General features: G+C 52.7%; 7 protein-coding genes across 7 annotated transcripts; 2 read left to right on the top strand and 5 right to left on the bottom strand.

The window, feature by feature from the left end:
* Positions 1-273: 273 nt before the first annotated feature.
* N0V89_000162 (uncharacterized protein) lies at positions 274-1700 on the top strand (the record flags this gene model as incomplete). The annotated part of the gene is made up of 6 exons (XM_056208987.1): positions 274-451; positions 502-740; positions 790-835; positions 886-962; positions 1013-1087; positions 1140-1700. The coding sequence occupies 6 exons, from the start codon at positions 274-276 to the stop codon at positions 1698-1700; spliced, it is 1176 nt and encodes a 391-aa protein (XP_056075809.1).
* Positions 1701-2812: 1112 nt separating this feature from the next.
* N0V89_000161 (uncharacterized protein) lies at positions 2813-4596 on the bottom strand (the record flags this gene model as incomplete). The annotated part of the gene is made up of 3 exons (XM_056208986.1): positions 2813-3169; positions 3337-4175; positions 4227-4596. 3 exons carry the CDS (start codon positions 4594-4596, stop codon positions 2813-2815), a joined length of 1566 nt encoding a protein of 521 aa, XP_056075808.1.
* Positions 4597-4967: 371 nt separating this feature from the next.
* Positions 4968-5846, bottom strand: N0V89_000160 (uncharacterized protein; the record flags this gene model as incomplete). Its single annotated transcript, XM_056208985.1, has 3 exons — positions 4968-5234; positions 5285-5592; positions 5651-5846. The coding sequence occupies 3 exons, from the start codon at positions 5844-5846 to the stop codon at positions 4968-4970; spliced, it is 771 nt and encodes a 256-aa protein (XP_056075807.1).
* Positions 5847-7398: 1552 nt separating this feature from the next.
* N0V89_000159 (uncharacterized protein) lies at positions 7399-8870 on the bottom strand (the record flags this gene model as incomplete). Its single annotated transcript, XM_056208984.1, has 2 exons — positions 7399-8566; positions 8710-8870. The coding sequence occupies 2 exons, from the start codon at positions 8868-8870 to the stop codon at positions 7399-7401; spliced, it is 1329 nt and encodes a 442-aa protein (XP_056075806.1).
* A 1083-nt stretch (positions 8871-9953) lies between these two features.
* On the bottom strand, positions 9954-10818 carry RIB3 (3,4-dihydroxy 2-butanone 4-phosphate synthase; the record flags this gene model as incomplete). The annotated part of the gene is made up of 2 exons (XM_056208983.1): positions 9954-10630; positions 10689-10818. The coding sequence occupies 2 exons, from the start codon at positions 10816-10818 to the stop codon at positions 9954-9956; spliced, it is 807 nt and encodes a 268-aa protein (XP_056075805.1).
* An 873-nt stretch (positions 10819-11691) lies between these two features.
* Positions 11692-13781, bottom strand: N0V89_000157 (uncharacterized protein; the record flags this gene model as incomplete). The annotated part of the gene is made up of 5 exons (XM_056208982.1): positions 11692-12904; positions 13028-13124; positions 13256-13507; positions 13559-13649; positions 13701-13781. The coding sequence occupies 5 exons, from the start codon at positions 13779-13781 to the stop codon at positions 11692-11694; spliced, it is 1734 nt and encodes a 577-aa protein (XP_056075804.1).
* Positions 13782-16164: 2383 nt separating this feature from the next.
* N0V89_000156 (uncharacterized protein) lies at positions 16165-17870 on the top strand (the record flags this gene model as incomplete). The annotated part of the gene is made up of 3 exons (XM_056208981.1): positions 16165-16442; positions 16495-17134; positions 17199-17870. 3 exons carry the CDS (start codon positions 16165-16167, stop codon positions 17868-17870), a joined length of 1590 nt encoding a protein of 529 aa, XP_056075803.1.
* Positions 17871-18428: the final 558 nt, after the last annotated feature.

Genomic DNA, 18428 nt, shown 5'->3' with positions numbered 1-18428 from the left:
GGACTGTAGTTGTCCTCAACAACAAGGCCTCATTGGATCCACCCACGGTATGTTCACTGTCCGTCCCTAGGGGTGGATCCTCCAGGCGTCTGAGCGCGGAACCCTTTCGTGGATACAATCACCAGGGGTACGGCACGCAACATGTAGACCGATGGATTTCATAAGTATTGAATAGCTGCACAGCGAGAAGGGTGAAGCGCACTTTCTGTACCATCGGGATCGTCGTGGTTGTCTTCCTTTCCTCTCGTTTTACACACATTTCCTATCTGATTCATGACTCGTATATCAAAATTTGCGACGGCCTTCGGTCTCGCAGCTCTCAAGACTCGTCAGGATGCCGAGCCTGACCCTGCAGTATGCCACGCTTATGGCATGGATTTTCAGAGCAATGGACAATACTTCCAGAACTCGCTGTCGAACGATAATTTCACATTCGTTGAACAATTTGAGGGTCTGTCGCCAATGCTTGCCGGGTGCAATAGCAGCTCTAATAAATCACAGGGTGTAATCCGGATGTCGCGTACAACATTATCGTTGATCCGCAGGGCGAGCAGAACCTGTGCACCGAGACGAACCTCACGCCAGATGATGCAGACATGCTTTCTACTTGCCCGCTGCGAAAGAATCAGCTTGTATCGGGTGATTGGTCGATCATTGTGATCAGCAACAACGGCGACGGTGTCCCTCTTGCTGCGCAGCGAGACTTTCTTCTTTCGGTCGGCCCTCAAAGCACATCAACAGTAAGCCACGATGTTACTTCTCGCATAACTTCAGCTGATCTTATTCTAGGTAACTCCTACAATCACCGCTACCCGTGTCATCAACCCTATCGTTAGTAAGTTCAGGACCTCGTTGCGATCGCGTCAAACATACTGACTATATTAGATCAAACCATTACAACAACCACCACCGGAACAACATTTTTGAACCCCAGCACATTAACGGTTCCTTCTGCGACCATTGTCAGTTCCGATCATTACATTCTGTCAACTGCTGCTAACGCACGCCTCAGACTCCCACAACCACCGTGATTCCTAGTAGAGTAACTTCATCCTCGACCAAAGCATTCTTGACCATCAAGGTTACAGTACGTCTGGCTACATCCTATTCCCTGCCTCAGCTCACGATCTTCAACCCAGGCCTACACCTTCGACATCACCAAAGTCACCTCCACAAAGACCGCCAGTTGCAAGCTGCCCACCCGCTCCGCCGCCTTCGACCCCCGCGCCGTCATCATCCCAACCGTCGGCCCAGTAGCCGTAGCCAACATCATCGCCTCACTCGGCCTTTTCCGCCGCGAAGCAGACAAAGCGCGCTTCCTACAGGACCGCGCCTCGCGCCTCGCCCTGGCCGCCCGCGCACCCGACCCCCAGCCCTTGCTCGTCACCGAAACGAACACCAACAAGTGGACTACTTCAACCGTGACGTCCACCGGCTCTCCGATCGTCGCGACCATCACCAGCGAAGTAACCAGCCTGGCCACGCTCACACCGCCAGCAGTCACGGTGTTGTCGGGAGAGCAGACTGCACTCCAGGTCACTATTACTGCGCCGACGCCTACGTTAACGAAGACAGTTTATGTCGTTGCTACGGTGGGCACGACGACGAAGACGGTAGATTATATGTTTACAATTCGTGTGACTACGACGCCGTCTGCTGTTGCGGAGGCGTGCACTTCTGCTGGGGGGATATTGGGCTAGATGGAGTGTTTGGGTACGTGGGGAAAGAGGCAGCGTTCGACTATGGGTATACATTGCCGTTTCTATAGCGTATTTAGCGTGTTTGGGCATTATTTCCATGTATGAGAGAGATAATTGCTTGCTACGAGCGTCGTCGGAGTATACACAGCGCCTGGGACGCCGCGTCTCAATAATGTTTATATTGTAATCGTGTACCCTTCGTCATTGTGAGATAGGATCCTCGTCATGCAGCCTGTAGCTAAAAGGCAACAAGCTTGATACGATACCTGAACTAGTCGATGTTGACTGTCAGCTCAAACGAAGCACCAACATAACCCGCAGCAACAATAGTCTGCCGCCTATCAACGTTGAATTCTTGTTCCTGCAGTAGTGCTGGTAGCCTCCCTGAAGCTTGCGTAATCGTCCTGTCCTTCGGACACAAGGCTAGTCTACGCGCAACGGACGGCTCTCTCTCCGGCGCTCAGACGGTTCCACCCGCCGCTCATGTCAGGTACCACTACCTTTCCATGGTACGCAGATGCAGCGATCAGTGGCCGGTAAGGATGGCCACGCGTTTCATCTGCACGTTGGGCGATCCACTTCACGCTCCCGAAACAGACTATGGTTTTTACGAATGCCAACTTCGACGTGCAAGCTTCGAGACGTTACTGCAGGGACAGGAACACTAATGCTCGATAAGTTGGAAGTTGTCGCCGCGCATGAGATTAGTGCATGTTGTCGTTAGCATAGTATTGTCTGAGGGGAACAAATGCAAAACGTTTTCACGTCTATGTCTGGCACATGGGATATGCTGACTGGGCGCTTTGAACTTGGGGCAGCGAGGAGACAACTCATTCTTGTTCAACAAGATCAGATCTTAGGTCAGGTATCAATCTTGTCGTCTATAAGATTGATAATAATATCACCCCGCTATTGTCCACGTTGAATTTCACTGTAAGATGTACCAGAAAGTTTCGTCAAGCGCGACAAACTCAATAGTAATACACTGAAATCAATTAAATATGTACGTACTAATGCAATGGGGTATACAGCCGCCATGCCAATATGTATGCCATCCCAAAGATCAACCTGTATTAAACGCCTCGCTGTGCAATGCCTTTCCCACTTAGCTTTCAATGATCACCCTTGGCCTTCGGCTTGTCTCCCTTGTCATCGTCGTCGTCCTTATCCTTGCTCTTCTGTCTCTTGCGCTCATCCCTGAGTGCCTCGGCGACCTTCTCGTCCTTCTCCTCCTTTAGCTCGTCCCACTCAACGTCGTATTCGTCGGCGACGGCCTTGATCTCCTTGCGTAGAGCGTTACCTTCTTCGATGAGAGTCTCCCACTTGCGCAGATCGAAGCCACGCTGAGTGTACAGTTTCTGCTGTCGGCGGGAGATGGTGAAGTTCATCGCGGAGCGGTACGAGACTTCGCGATTGTGATATAGGAACCACATATAACCGCCGATTAGGGTGCTAAGACCGACGAGATACTACTTTCGTTAGCGACTTGTTCATATCGATATAGTAAGAGATCTTGGGAATGCTTGTAGTCGACTTCAGCGTTTGGTGTCCGGTGTGGTCCCAGGTCACCCGGATGGATACAGCGCTGTGCAGAGTTCGCGTTGGAGGGAAGGCATATGGAAGGACATCAGCTTACTGTGACAGGCTCCATGACGTCCCAGCCAAGCTCAGTCTGAAAGGTAAGATGGTACACGACGAGCCACCATCCTATTATACCAGCGAAGCCCGCCTGGGCAACGCGCTGCGCGCTCTTGTGTGCGAGATGGTCGCACTCCTTTTTCAACTCGGCCATGCCAGCAATATTCTTTGAGAGCTTCCGCAGACGCATGCGCAGGTAGTACGTCCTGTCGTTGAATGAGGGCACGCCAACGCGGACATGTTCCGGTGCGCCTTCAATTTCGACGGCGAATTCCTGGCCTCTTGCAGCGTCACGGATGAAGTCTCCAATCTCGGTACTACTAGACCAACGCACGAACTTCCGCTCTTCTTCCTTGGTCGCTGGTGCCTCGTGTCCGAGACCAGAGTACGATTCTACGCCGCCCTTGCCGGGACCGCCTCGCAGCTGCGCAGCTTCGTCAGGTGTCTTCCTATCCGTTGCTGAATTCAATTTGCCCGTCTTCTCGGTCTTGCCCTGGATGCGAATCTCATCAACCTTCTCGAAGTCCTCTTCTCCTTCCTGCTCATCCAATGTCTCGTTGGCTTCACTCACGGGCGTCTTTTCCGCTTCCGAGGGTTGTATAGAGTCTTGCATAGAGTCTTCGGCGCGGAAATACACGTTCGGTATGCGCTCATGGCCATTCTCGTCCTTCAATTTGGGAAGCTCTGCCTGAATGAGTCGCTCCAAGTAGGAGAGTGGCTGTTGCGGGTGGACAAGAAGGGCGAGGGGTTCGACATCTTTGCGGTCGCTGTTCGTGTCTTTGGTTGTCAATGGCAGGATAAGCTTGAGCATGCGGGAGGGTGTCGTCAATAGTTTTCCTGGATGCAATTGTCAGGACCTGCGTTGTGCAATTGGCACGTAGACTTTACCCTTGGTCATGGCGCCAGCACTCCTTTGTCGTGCTACTGGCGGCACGTCGCTACCTTCTCTGTTCCATGGCGAGCGTATTTGCTTGTCCTTCATTTCTCTCTCGACCTTCTGGTCGTAGTCTTCTTGTTCTGCCTTTGTGACATGGTGATCGAGCTCGATTGCTGGTCTGGCATTGGGGCTTGAATAGTCGTATTGCTTCTTGTCTTCGAGCTTCGAACGAGCCGAAAAAGCGAAATTTCGGAGCTGCAAGCTTTGGAACGTCTTCCGCGGAGGGTAGCGAAAGGCTGGGATTTGCCTGGTGATGGATGGTGTAGGGAAGGGTCGCGAGATGCGCGTGAGGTTCTGCAAGGATTGTATCCGCGGCTTCATGATTTCGTATATTGCACCGACCAAAATGTCGCGTGCTATGTAGGAGAAAGAGGAAGGTAGCAGAAGCTCTCCACAATGTCTGTACAAAAGCTACAACCTTGGAAGCGCGACAAGACGTGTTTGTCTCCGACGTCATCAAGTGGCTGATGTGGAAGCCACATGTGGCGTTGACCCTTCCAAATCTCCGGGAATCACGATCAAATTGACACCATCATCATCATCATCATCTACATCTTTGGATGTGCAGTATGTAAACTCATACAATGTAACTATATACAGGTAAAAGCGATGGTCCACATTTCGGTATCCCTTTTAGGTAACAATTGGTCGCTACCCCGGCACGCCTGCGCAACTCGGCACCCAGCATCCGCTTAGCATCCGCTTGTCTTTACGCTGCTGGTCGCGCAGACCTTGCCATCAGGAGCCGATGCTGTCTTGGAAGGTTCGCCAGAAGTAACGCCCTTGTAAAGCCAGCAGACGTGGCTGGCGCCATCCAGCACGCACGAGTTCTTGATCGAAGTGGTGTCTCCGAGGTTGCCGTTGACGCCTGCAACAACGCTGCCACCGCTCATCTTGATGTTGTCGAAAGTCGATTTCCTTGCGTACTGAGTTCCACAGTTTCCGCACGATCGGTAGACCTACTAGATGTCAGCTCCGACAGTATACACTTATGTTCAGCTAGACTTACCTTCCCAACATCCTCCGCCCAGAAGTTCTTAACAGCAACAGTTCCACCACCATTGTGTTGCAGTACCTTGTCGTCTGCCTTGCGAGCACCACCACCGTTGACATAAGAAGTGCCAGACGACTGCTTGAATGTCGCAGCGTCCTCACACACGTCCGTCCACCAAACATTGTTCAGCGTGCACGTACCTAGGCAGTGCACACCCTCGCCGTTGTTGGGACCGATGATGACGTTGGACAGAACGGCGCCGTCTTGGAGGAGGAAGACTGCGTCCGAGTCGCCGCCTTCCGCTTGTTCGTTGCAGGTGGATGCTGACTCCATGTTAGACTTTCGACCGAAATAACCCGTGGTTAGAAGGAAATTGCGTACGGCTACGGTCCCACTGTTTCATGCCTCCATCGAGGGTTTCTCCAGCTGCAAGAGTGCGTACAGCAGCGAGGTTGGTAGTCCCACTCGAGGCAGGGAAGGCAGTCTGGAGGTTCGTATTGGTGGTCGCACGGGCGGCAATATGGGCAGAGGAAGCGATACCGGTGAGGGCCGCGAGCAGGAGTGCTTGGGAGTGCATGATGAGTATTCTTCTTTTGCTTCAGACGGATTGATTGATGTCTCTTGAGCACAACAAAGCATTCGCAATTCCAAACCCCCAGCTTTATACCTCATCGTCATGCTGTCGCCGGTCCACATCTTCACACCTGGTTTGTGCAACTCCATTTCCATCTTCCGTCCGGCTCCCACCCTCATTGTTCCACCTCTATCTCCAAGCTTTGCCCGCCGACATGCTCGCTTCCCACGAGGTACGCACTATTTTCGAAACGGCGACTCAATGTTAGTCCGGGGTAATGCACACCGCTGGGCGACCTGCATGCAGCGCAATACCGGAATGCATAGAATCTGGGGAAGCGAGTACCCTTTACGGCTAATTCATGGGGTAATTGGATGGAAAATTAGTGTCACAGCCGACCCCTGTCGCAGCTCAGCAAGGATACGGAGATAGCTCGATCGTGTAAAATCCTGGAATTCGAAAGTGAAAGCGTCACGTGTAGAAGGAGGTGTGACAACCTGCAGTGGAGATCTTGGCATTGGGCTTGGCGACGGAGAATCTTATGCTTCGAGAAGCTTGATTGTCGTGTGGGGGCGGTGGACGTCGTAGTGGTGATCGTAGAGCGAGGCTGTGTGGTGGAAAATTGCAAACCTGGAGAGTCAGGTAGGAGTAGTTTGCTAATGCTAGCCCACCTCAGCTTTCTTGCCTCATGTTGAGGTCGGAGGAGAACACAACCCGGAAGGAGTATATGCCCACTGATAATGCAGATACTGGGCGTTCTCAATAGAAGAGGCAGGTACGAAGTGCTTGGATTGGATCAGAAGTAAGCAAAAGCATCCAGAACTGTTGACCTGAGTACTACCCAGGCAAGACCTTTCTAGCGTCGAGGTCAGATTGGTCGATCACGGAACTAAATTCAGGTACAGATCAACGTAGCGGCATATAGCAGTAGGTTACAGGTGATTGCACAGGCTATCCTTGCAATCTACCGGTAATCCTACATACAATTAGCACTATTATGTACAACATCGCCGTTGGATATGTGTCAGTGAAGTGGTCCCTGGATATTGATTTGCGCGACTTTGACAATTTACATGCTACGGCCAGGACGTGGGCAAGCTCATTTCTTCCGTCCACCCACGGTTGTTGAAAACAGTAAGTACTTCTGTCATATACTTCGCAGCGCCAGATCAAATCTCTATCAAATGAAAGGATCAAAGAGTGGTTACCTAATCATATAGAAAAGTCCCTACCGTCGCCATCCTTCCAAGGCATCGTGCGACATCTGCACCCTTGTGCACTACTCTACAGCTCTACTACTAACGTTACTTATTTTTTCTAGATAAATTGACACACCTTACAGAAATCAGCCTTGCAAGTCATCTCATCTAAGACGTATTAAATCCTATGGTATTGTTGTTGAGTAACAGCTGGCGGTAATCAACTGAGGATGTTTCTAGCTTCTACATGCAGCTAGCAACCAGTTAAATCGCTATCAACAAAAGTCTGCGGTATCTTCCTTTCTTCACTCTCTCCCATCCTGCGCCTGTTCTTCTTACTCTTCACATCCATCATTCTACAAAAAGTCACTATCGGAGCTTGAGCTTGAGCTCTCACTCCGCTCAATCGACGACGTCGGCGTCGCAGGCGGCGTATCCCCATGCTCCCTATCAATCCTATCCGCTATCTCATCACAGTGATCCACCACGCGCTGAGCCCTCTGCGCCCTCGTCAGCGTATTAGTAGTCGATGGCCTTACCAAGCCCTTCCCCACCCAATACTGATTCTGCTTCACCCACAGAATCCTATCCGCCCGCGGACAACTAACCTCAATCTTGACGCCCCTGCGGCGCAGCGCTCGAAGGTCGTCGAGGTGCTCCCAGTCTAGATATGTGGGGTCTTTTAAGGTCAGGGAGTCTTCGTTCAGGGGGAGGAAGAGTTTGAGCTTTTTGAGGTGAGGGAGGGTCTGGAGTTGCTGCATGACGAGGCCGATGACTGTTGTGGCGGGGATGGGTGCGTCGCTGTATTGGTAGCACCAGATGCCGATTGACTCGAGGGAAGAGCGTTGTACGTGGCCGATGGCTGCGTAGAAGGCAAGGAACTGGGTGGGTGCGTAGAAGATGAAGTCGTTGTGTGAGTAGTAAATCTTGGAGGCTTCTGCGTAAATTTGTTTGTTGAACCGAAGGAACGCGAGGACAGAAGGGATTGGAGGAGGTACGTGAAGCCTCTTGTGGCGGTAATACCTGTGGGAGCTGGGGATGCGTAGTGAGGGGTTGACCGCTCCTTTCTGTACGAGAAGTTGTTCGTAAACGCGATTCCGCAACTCCGGGGGGAAGTCTAGGATCTTGAGATACTTTTTCGGGTTGGGGGGCGTTTTCTCTTCTCGTTTGCGCTTGCGAGAGGGTTTCCGCGACTGCATCATTTCTGGCGCGATGAGGGTTTCTAGCACTCCACCCGGTATAGGACCGCGGGGAACCTTGTATTTATCCGGCCAGCTATCTTTATATTTCCACACGATGTGTTCATGGGTATCAGAGAAGACAACCTTTGGAATGCGCAGCTGGCGAAGTTCGTGCACCGCAGGCAGTATGATCAGGTTGAGCTGGAAGCCTATATCTTGTGGTCGCATAACAATCTCTTGTTGTCCGTTGCGTTCTCGAGACCAGTCGCGGACCAAGCCCACCTCATCGATACCGATTGTGACCTCTTGAAGGTTTGGCAACCTTTTGAGAACGCTCGCCAACCTACTACAAGTATGGAACAAGTTGTCAAGATAAGCCATAGAATCATCGATGATGATCTTACGCAAGAGTAACTCATTATGGGGGTATAAATCCAAAAATGCATTAAGATCCTCCGGGTCTTTAAATAGATGGTATTCCCAGACAGGTGAACTCTTTCCGCGAATTCTGTAATGCCCGCCGGCGACCAGTATTCATCGTTTATCATGGCGATTTGATCTTCGGATTCTTCTTCACATATGGGGTCCTTCTTGATGTATTTCCTCCATATTCTCCTGCGTATGTGCTTATTAGGGAAAGGCACCATTTCGGTTGCGTAGTAATTCTGAGCGGTGGTGATACACTATAGTGCTGGGAAGTATGTGGCGAAAATCAATAGTCGAGTAAGACGTCAACGTAAGATTCGATACATTGTGACGGATATGTAGATTTCCTGAGAGCTGCTTTTAAACGATGTCTCCAAAGGCGCTTCCTGTTCTGTTCATGCGTACGAGAAAGCATGAACGAGAAAAGTGGCGCAAACGACACTAGAAATTTGCTTCCATTTCGAAGAATAGATGAAAGATAGCAAAGAATAAATAGCTATATCTGAGCTATGGCGCACTGTCAAACAAGAAACATATTGAGCACTTCATCCATCGAACAAAGAAGTCTTCTTCTTTCATTGTTTGGCGGTAGTTATCTATGTGAACATTGGCGTCGTGAGCTATCGAGGCGCCAGCGCGACTGCTGGATGGACTAGAGCTTGCCGCTTGACGGGAAGAAGAAATCGCTTGGTGTGGGCCGTCCTCAAATGTCCAGTATAGGCTCATTGAAGTGCACCGCCGCAATGCACGGTCCGCTGCCGAAGAAACATAAGGTTGCCCTTCCGATCGTTGAAGCTCTATAGAAACTGTTAGTGGTGCCTGTCGCTTATGTGTTCCCAACTGAGGCTGCCAGCGCATACCAATTAGCAGGCAGCAAATATAGCTTGTTCGTCTACCTTATGGTGACTTACCATATCATGTGTGTTTCAAAATGCAATTTAGGAACATATGCTGTAGCCCGCTCTAGTCATCAATAGAAATCCTGACTTTACTCTCCCTTTTCTGAGGAGCACCATTACTCTCTCACCCGCATAACAATGCTAGACATACGAGTAAATCAAGCACGCACCTTCGAGCGCACGGAGGTGCTTCGACGGAATTGATAGGCGAGCAGTAGCCAAAGAACTATATACAAGGCATGCTTTCACACATACAAAGTAGAAATGCCGTGAGATCGGAGTGGGACTAACACAAGGAAAGGAATCTAATGCAGCGACTTTCGCGAATGCTCCGCGAGGAGACAGCTCTTTGATGCATGCTTGTGGACGGGTTCCGTAGTCGCAGGAAGGCAATCGACCCCATCCTCACCAGCATCCCCAGTATTCCAACCTCCCTCTTCCACCCCTCAATAATCCCTCCCTCCACCGCCAACTTCCCTCATTCTCCTCAATATACGTCACCAAATCCTCAATCGTACACACCTTAATCCCCCACTCCTTGCCGAACTTCAAGCAGTCGTCTCTCCTCATCATGCCCCCTCCTACAAGCTCCGTCTTTCCCTCGACCTTCTCCCCGTCCGTGATCAACTCGCAGATGACGCCAACGTCTCCCTTCCCAGCTAATCGGCAAAGATCGACTGCTGCCTCGGTGTGCCCCCGGCGTACGCGGACGCCGCCCTCTCGCGCTTGCAAAGGGAGTATGTGCCCCGGCCGCCTGAAGTGGCTCGCCTTCGCCGCGGGATCAGCGAGCATATTGCACGTGCGCGCTCGATCCGTGGCTGATATCCCCGTTGTCGCGTCGGGGTGTGCGGCGTCAATGGTGACAGCGTATGCCGTCTGGTTCGGGTCCGCGTTCTCGGTGACCATCTGGGGGAGGTGTAGCGCCGCGGCGCGCGCAACGGGGAGAGGCGCGCAGATGTAGCCGGAGGAGTAGCGGATCATGAAGGAGGCTTTTGCGGGGGTGAGGGCGGAGGCGGCGATGATGAGGTCGCCTTCGTTTTCGCGCGAGGGGGAGTCGAGGACGATGACGAACTCATCGTTTGCTGTGGGCGGTGGTTGTTAGCAGGATGGACGTGGGGGAAAGTGGGTGGGTGAACGTACCGACGGCCTGGATAACGTCTGGTATTGAGGCGAAGGCGGAGTGTGCGGGTGTGTGGTCTACCAGGTCTCCGGTTTTGCCATTTACGTGACCGTTTGCCGTGACGGCTTCGACTTCTACGACGGCGGGCATGGCTCGCTGCTGTGGTATCGGTTTTACCCTATGTGACTGTTCTTGGTGGGGTCTTGCTTCAGTCACTCCAAACGTCGCAGGTGCTCTAGAAAAATCGCTATTGGGTTGGCAGAGTAGGCAGTGCTCGCCAATGCCCAGGTATGTCCTCTGCTCTTGGCTTCAAATTGTTGCTTTCCAATGCCTCTGTAAGCGTGGGCTGCCGGGAGTACCCGTATCCGTATCCGCCGTGCTGCGTAATCGTATTGTCCAATTCTCGTCAAGTACCTCGAGGGCGCCGCGATCGTTCGCAAGAGTCGATATTATAGGATCGTCGGGCGAAATCAACGAGAACGCAGCCGACGGCAGACACGGAACGGTTATGGTAACCTCCCACGATTTTATTGCTGGCTAGCCCTATGCACCTGCATGTGCCTCGATGTTGGCGAGCCAAGCGGAGGGGTAGGCCGAGAACCGGGGCTTCACAATCGCCGCTCCGATTCGCCGTCTCTCCGACCATTGCTTTTCGGGGAGCGAAACGGCGATGTCACGCCGTGATTACTCGTTTTCGTACAAACGATGCTTGTGGTTGGGGAACTGTACGAAGCAGTGGGTCACTCCCTCGGCGGTAGAAAGAGTTCGTGACTCAAGAGGACTCGAGTCGCGTGACACAAGCTAGATATCGAGTGAATCTTGTGGTCTCTCATTGTCAAACATAATCATTTTGAAGCGAGGGTATCTCATCGATCTTCCCGTCCTGCTGAGCAGTTCAGCCAACCGTCTATCATGCCGATACCGGATGTTCATACAACGTGAAAATACAAGGCCGTCATCCAACACGTTGGCCTGCCATGCTAGCTATCCTGAAATGCAAAATCGCCGCCCCCATGTCCACTTTTAAGCCACCTTCGGGCCCTTCTCGTTGTCCACGGGAACATCACTAGTCTCACTCTTGCGCTCACTGACCACGCCAGTGCCAGTAGGCACACCGGCCGTCTCGTCATCGCTCCTCCAGAAGTCCTTCTTTCCGCTACGGATACGGTTGACCCACGGCGGTAGGAAGCCGCCAGGGATCTTGTAAGTCCATGCGTCCTTCTCCTCCTTGTGCTCGGGGACGATGCGGCCACCAGAGGCCTTCTCGATGACCCACACAAGGCCGTTGATGATGGTATATGAGAGGATACCCGCAATCATACCGTAAGCGATCGAGTAGGTGAAAGGCATGATGGTGATGGTGAGGAATGCCGGAATGGCATCGCCCATGTAGCGCCAGTTGATGTCCTTTGCGGCGGAGGCCATGAGGCATCCGACAATGACCAGCGTGCAACCAGTTGCCCATGGAGGGATGGAAGCGAAGATGGGCGCAAAAAAGACGGAGATGAAGAAGCAGAATCCGGTCATCATGGCAGTCAGCCCTGTCTTACCTCCCTCAGAGATACCAGCACCACTTTCAATGAAAGCGGTCACTGGAGGAGAGCCGAACAGACTGCCAATCGAGATGCCGAGCGCGTCAACCGTGTACGCAATAGAACTGCCTTCGAAATCCTGCGTGCGCTCATCGATCAAGCCGGCGAATCGGGCCATGGAGTACAGAGTACCAGTGCAGTCCAGAATGTCAACGTAGAGGAAGGAGATGAAAGCCAGGGCGAACTGTCCGCCGTGCCCGGAAATATCCCATTGTTGAGCACCTAGGATGTGTTTGATGGGACGGAAGGTGACAACTTGCTTGAAGAAGTCGAAGGAAGAGTCTCCAAGCGTGGTATGCGGGAAGTAAGTAACCGAAGTCGAGCGGGGCCAGGAGATGATCGAGACGAGCAGGATACCGGCAATGATGGCACCCTTGACGCGATACATCATCAGCATGACGGTTACAAAGCCACCGCAGAAAATTCCAATCCACATTGCCGGGTTGCGCATCTTGTAGGAACCGAGGCAGGCAATACCGTCAGCATCGAACTGGTCAGGCGTGTTGACGCACCCAGCGAGTTCGAGGGGCGTCGATTTGGCGCCAGTGATGACTCCAATACCGGCAGAGTAGCTCAAACCAATGATCGTAAGGTATAGGCCGATGCCCACACCAGTCGCGAGTTTGATCGAAGCTGGAATCGCCCTGAGAGATAGGTCAGCAACAGTTCTTTTTGCACGTGGCGCAAAGCGGTGAATCTCGGGTCGGAAGCGCGGAGTGAGCTGTAATCTCTTCCTCCAACCACGATGTTGGAAGTTGCGAACTCACCTTGCAAGCCACTGTCGGATACCCAAAAGGGTCAGACCGACAAAAATGAAGCCTTCCATGAAAACAGCGGTAAGTGCAACCTGATACGGCACCATGCCTATAAGAGTAATTAGTACTACTTTCCAAAAGAATCTTGTACTACCACCACAAGCCACCGAGTTGGTTGCGGCTACAGTAGCACCCTGGCTAGGAGCACCAAAACGGGCAGTGGCGCTGAAAGTGACGCACCTGATCCGTGGTAGCCAACGACGGTATACGTAAAGTACGCATTCAAGCCCATTCCGGGGGCTAGACCGATTGGCATATTGGCAAAGAGACCCATGCAGAAGGAGGTCAGAGCTGAGATGGCGGCAGTCGCAGTAACCAGGTCGCGGTTGATTTCCTGAACACAAAGGAGGTACGGTTCGTAGCTATCGCACAGGTCGGTCATCTGATCAGCAGGGCATTCACAAGTTCCGCCGGTTTGCGAAGTGATGGATGCTAGGTGCGCACATTAGCATGGAAAGCAAGATCAAATCCATAGTCACATACAGTTGACTGCAATGATATACGCCATGGCGAAGAAGGTCGCTAATCCAGCCCTCATCTCAGTGAAGAAGTAGCTTCCGGTGCGGGTTTTGGGCTAAGGAATCGTCAATACATGCTGCATCTAATGCACATAGGATGAACTGACATGTCCGGAGCCATCGAGACGGAACCACCGACCAACGGGAGATTTTGCGACCGAGTGATTGAAATTTTGAACCCAGCCCATCTTGAATGTGCTCTCCACGCCGCGACCAGTATTGAAGGTTGAAATGGTACGAAGTTGAAGGGTGATCTGCGCCGGGCTTCGGACTGGCAGGGAGCGAAGCTTTATTTAAACCGGCCTGTGCTCGTAAAATGTCATCTCTGTGGCATCCCGCACCAGGAGATAAGGGTTTGCTCGGTGTGGCTTGGCATCTACAAGAAAATTGGTCTCGCCGTTTGGGATTGTCCAATCCTAGCCAACTTTTGTTCAAGCTCCATGGGAAGGGTCAGCCTAGCCGGGGTCCACTCGCTCGGATGAGGGCCGGCCACGGCAGGGTGCTGATGAACAGGTCGTCGCGCACAACACGCTGCAGTGCGGGGCCCTCACCACGCCGTGGAGAGGGGTCTGCAACCCGCCTCGGATCGCCAGACTGGCGTCTTGGTTGCTCGTGTGCTGCTGTCACGTGAGGATCATCGCACCTGGGCAGCGGCCATGTCCTGGTGGCGCTCGAACAGGCAGGCGGAGGCTGCCGACATGCGACTCGCATCACAGTAAGGGAGACAGGACGGAGGTCGGAGACGGGAGATGTCCTCTTTTGCATCTGGTGTTATCTCCCGTCTTTGCTATCGTGACCCGTGGCTATCTATCTACAGTCGTCTTGGCGGATGCGCACAGGTACCGGGGCGTGCTATTGCAAATTCCATCTCGTCAGGCCTTCCAGAAGGGGCCGGCGTGGCATCCACACGGACGCGATGGGTAAAAGCGGAGCACAAAGACGGCGACGATGAGACCACGCGATCCAAGGGCAAGAGACCTGCCGGCTGCGTCTCTCCCCGATGCAGGAAATGGTCGTGGTTGCGGTCGTGAAGTTGCGACATGTCATCGCGAGACGTGCAGGGCGGCTTCCGACATCGCGGTCTTGACGTGCGGTGAGAGAACACAGCATCAGACAGCTCAACGCGTTCACTGCAGGGCGCATAACGCGTCGCAAATGACGGCGGCTGTTTCACGGAACAGTATGGTGTGGTCGTACAAACATAATCGCCCTGTTCCCGGTCTGCGGATGCGCACGTGAGGCTAAATTCGGCTGGGAAGTCGCAATATGTACGATGCGCATTCGACTGGCAGGTGGGTCCTCATCTTCACCAATCTGCTAAGCCTACCATCTCCAAACTAAAGTCTACAATGCGGCCTAGGACATACCCGCACGGTGACTTCTCCTGCAGCTAGTTATTTGTGTACTTATGGGCTGTTTGAGCTATTATCTAGCCACTTTTCGCAGTTCCACCCACACCGGTCTAGCAGCGCACCGAGACACTGCACGAATCGCTTTGCTATGCAGTATCGAATTTGAATTCGATCCAGTAGACAGATAAGGTTTCCTTTGCGGTGGTGATAATCTCCAGCTACCTCAACAATCGCATTGGCCAATGTCGGTCGGGACTAGGATCGAACAGACGCACTTTGACAAAAATATAACTCAAGGTTAGGAACTCCTGATTTCTCTGCAGACCTTTTCGGAACTCCTGATTGCTCTGCAGACCGACTCCACTAGACCAAGCCAGTGGGTGTACTTGAGTTATATGATTAGGGTGGAGAGACAAATTATATATAGTATCAAAAGTTGTGGATGTTAGTTAGTGAATGACCAGCTTGAGTGTCAATCAGTGAATGACCAGCTTGAGTACCAATGGTACCGGGGAGTGCGTCCTGCTTTCACCTCTTCACCCGCCCGGCAGGAAACCCTCTCGACAGAGCAAGAATACTACTCTACCAACCGTCTCCTACGTAATCCTCGCATCGGCCGGCTTCACTCCGGCTTCTTACAAAACCATGCAAATGCACGTAGCCTCTCATATCTTCGAATGTCTCACTCTCAAGTTCTTCACAGAGCGTCGGTCAAGGTCTCCATATGCTATGTATCAGCGTGGAATGAACAAGACTGCAGTAAGCGCCATGTTTCCTCTCACCAACGCGTAGGCGCGCCCATTCACTCAAGAACACTCTTACCCAGAACGTCACAAAAGGCACAAGCAGTTCTCGTTTCCGGTGTGTACCATCGCGGCGAAGCATCGATGTACCATATCGCCCGAGCGTGATCATGTACATAATTTATTCCCCGCGCGAGGCTCGACATCCTTATCAAATGATCAGCGAATCATCCCAGTCACTTCCCCACAACACCGTGAGTACGCCAATCCAAAGTTGTGGTAGAGATACTTAGGTTGCCGTTATTTCCGGACGGGTGCCGCCAGCCGGAACGGATGTAGGCGCAGCTACTGATAGAGGCCTCGGAGAAGGCCTGAATGGGGAGTGCTGATATACAATTGATGTCTTGTAGTCTGGTTGTGGTGTGCGCCCAGCCTCGTCTGATCTTCTATTCGCAAGTGCTCAAAGTTACCTCGAAATGGAGGCGAAGGACACGCAGATTTCGACTGCGCCGGCAGACACAGAATCACCAGTTGATAAAGACGGTAGAGCTTCGGACGAAGCAGATGCGGTGGCTTTGGAAAAGGTGCATATGAGAACAGCTTCAAAAGGCGCGGACAAGATGGCTGCGTATGCGAATGCGACTGCCACGCCCATAGACGACGAGACGAATAAACAACTGTTGCGGAAGATTGACTTGAACATTCTACCATGGCTATGCGTGTTGTATATATTGCAGTATCCGGACAAGGGCGTGTAAGCAAATTTGACTTTCTTTCGCGAACGCTCGACTAAACATCCCACGTAGCCTCTCATATGCGGGTGTAATGGGCATCCAAGCCGACGCAGGCCTATCAGCCAGCCAATTCACCTGGCTTGGATCCATCTACTACGCCGGCTACATTGTCGCAGCGCCCATCCATAACCGCTTCTTCCAGGCGTACTCGCCGTCCAAGTGGATCGCCGGCTGTGTCATCGCTTGGGGAATCGTTTTAGCATGCATGGCTGCCTGTCAGAACTTCGCCGGTCTGATGGTAGACAGAACCATTCTTGGAGCACTAGAAGCATCGATTAACACTGGCTTCAGCTTGATCACTGCGGCGTGGTACCGCAAGTACGAGCATGGATCCCGCACCGGCATCTGGTCGTCCTGCATTGGTCTGGCGAACGTCATCGGCGGACTGATCGCATTCGGTTGTGTCGATGGACAGTCGAAGCATCACTCTGCGCTTTCGAGCTGGAGGATTCTCTCTTTGGCTACCGGGCTAGTGTCTGTGATTTTCGGAGTGTGCATGTGGTTCTACATGGCGCCTTCGGTCGTGGAGGCGCGCTTCTTCAACGAAGAAGAGAAAACGCAAGCAGTCGAGCGTCTGCGCGAGAACCATCAGGGCGCAGGCTCAACGCAGTACAAGCGGTACCAAGCGAAGGAAGCCTTCCTAGACGTGCGCGTGAGTCATCTCCTCTCACGTCCTCTTCTTCAATCATCTGCAGTCCAGCTAATCCACCCCCCAGACATGGCTATACGTCGTCTTCGTCCTCTCCTCCCAGATGCCCACCGCAGGCCTCATCCTCCTCCAATCCATCCTCATCAAATCCCTCGGCTTCACCACCAAGGAAACCCTCCTCCTCAACATCCCGCAAGGCGCCATAAACATCCTATGCAACCTCGCCTTCGGATACCTCGCCGACATGACCAAGCAGCGCTCTCTCGCCGCCCTAGCCGCAGCCCTCTGGTCCCTCTTCTGGGCCTCCCTTTACATCGGCCTCGGCTACCACGACCCGTACTACAAGAAGTACGGCCAGCTCGTCGCGTACTTCTTCACCTCGGGCTCGGCCACCGCCGCGTGGTTCATCGTCATCAGCATGCTGAGCAGCAATGTTACGGGCTACACGAAGAAGAACACGACGAATTCTATCATCTTCCTTTTCCTGGGTGTTGCGTACTTGGCGGGGCCGCAGACGTTCCGCGATGGGCCGTTCTACAGGCATGCGAAGATCTCGCTGCTTTGCTTGTGGGGGCTGTCGGTGTTGGTGCTGGGGGCGTTTTATGCGATGAATAGGATGGAGAATAAGAGGAGGGATGGGGAGGAGGCGCAGGATGGGGAGGGTGGAGAGGGCGGCAATGAGAATGCTTTTTTGGATCTGACGGATAGGGAGAATAAGCAGTTTCGGTATGTGCTGTGAGATTTGGAGGGTGCGGATAGGGAGTTCGGGGTGGTTTGAGAGACATTGGAGAACTGGAGAATGTGTGAACAGAGACTCGGCTGGGTTCAGTACTCGGATTCAAGGACTTCAGTCGAGTGCGTCAACGCTGGTGAAAATGCCTCGAAGATACTGACGACGGCTCGGTGAATGTCACCCACTAACTATAGCAAGGCCGCTCCAAAGACTGAGTGTATATGCACAGACGAGGTCGGCGTAAGTGCGGAGATAGCAGACCCACTTTGAGTGTGGAGCCGGCTGGCGTGCGGTCATGTCCACGACAACTAAGACATGTAAGTCAACGTTCAGTGGTCTTGCAGACGAATGTATCCAGCGTACGACGGCTTGCAAGCCCGAGGGCGAGGGTTTTCGCTTTTCCATGGGGACAGTTCAAGGCTGCATGTTGAGACGTCAATACAATGCACCAACGACGCGATCTTCAGCACGGTCTCAAACAGCATGGTCGTGCCTTAGCTACGCCGTTACGCCGATGGCTCACCTAGCCTACAAGAGTGTATGCCTGTGTAGCAACGATGCGGC

Source organism: Didymosphaeria variabile (genome assembly GCF_027946475.1).
Source record: "Didymosphaeria variabile strain IMI 356815 chromosome Unknown scaffold_1, whole genome shotgun sequence".
In the NCBI taxonomy this organism is placed as follows: domain Eukaryota; kingdom Fungi; phylum Ascomycota; class Dothideomycetes; order Pleosporales; family Didymosphaeriaceae; genus Didymosphaeria; species Didymosphaeria variabile.
Note: the sequence above shows the minus strand (reverse complement) of the source record. Positions and strands in the feature narration are given on the sequence as shown.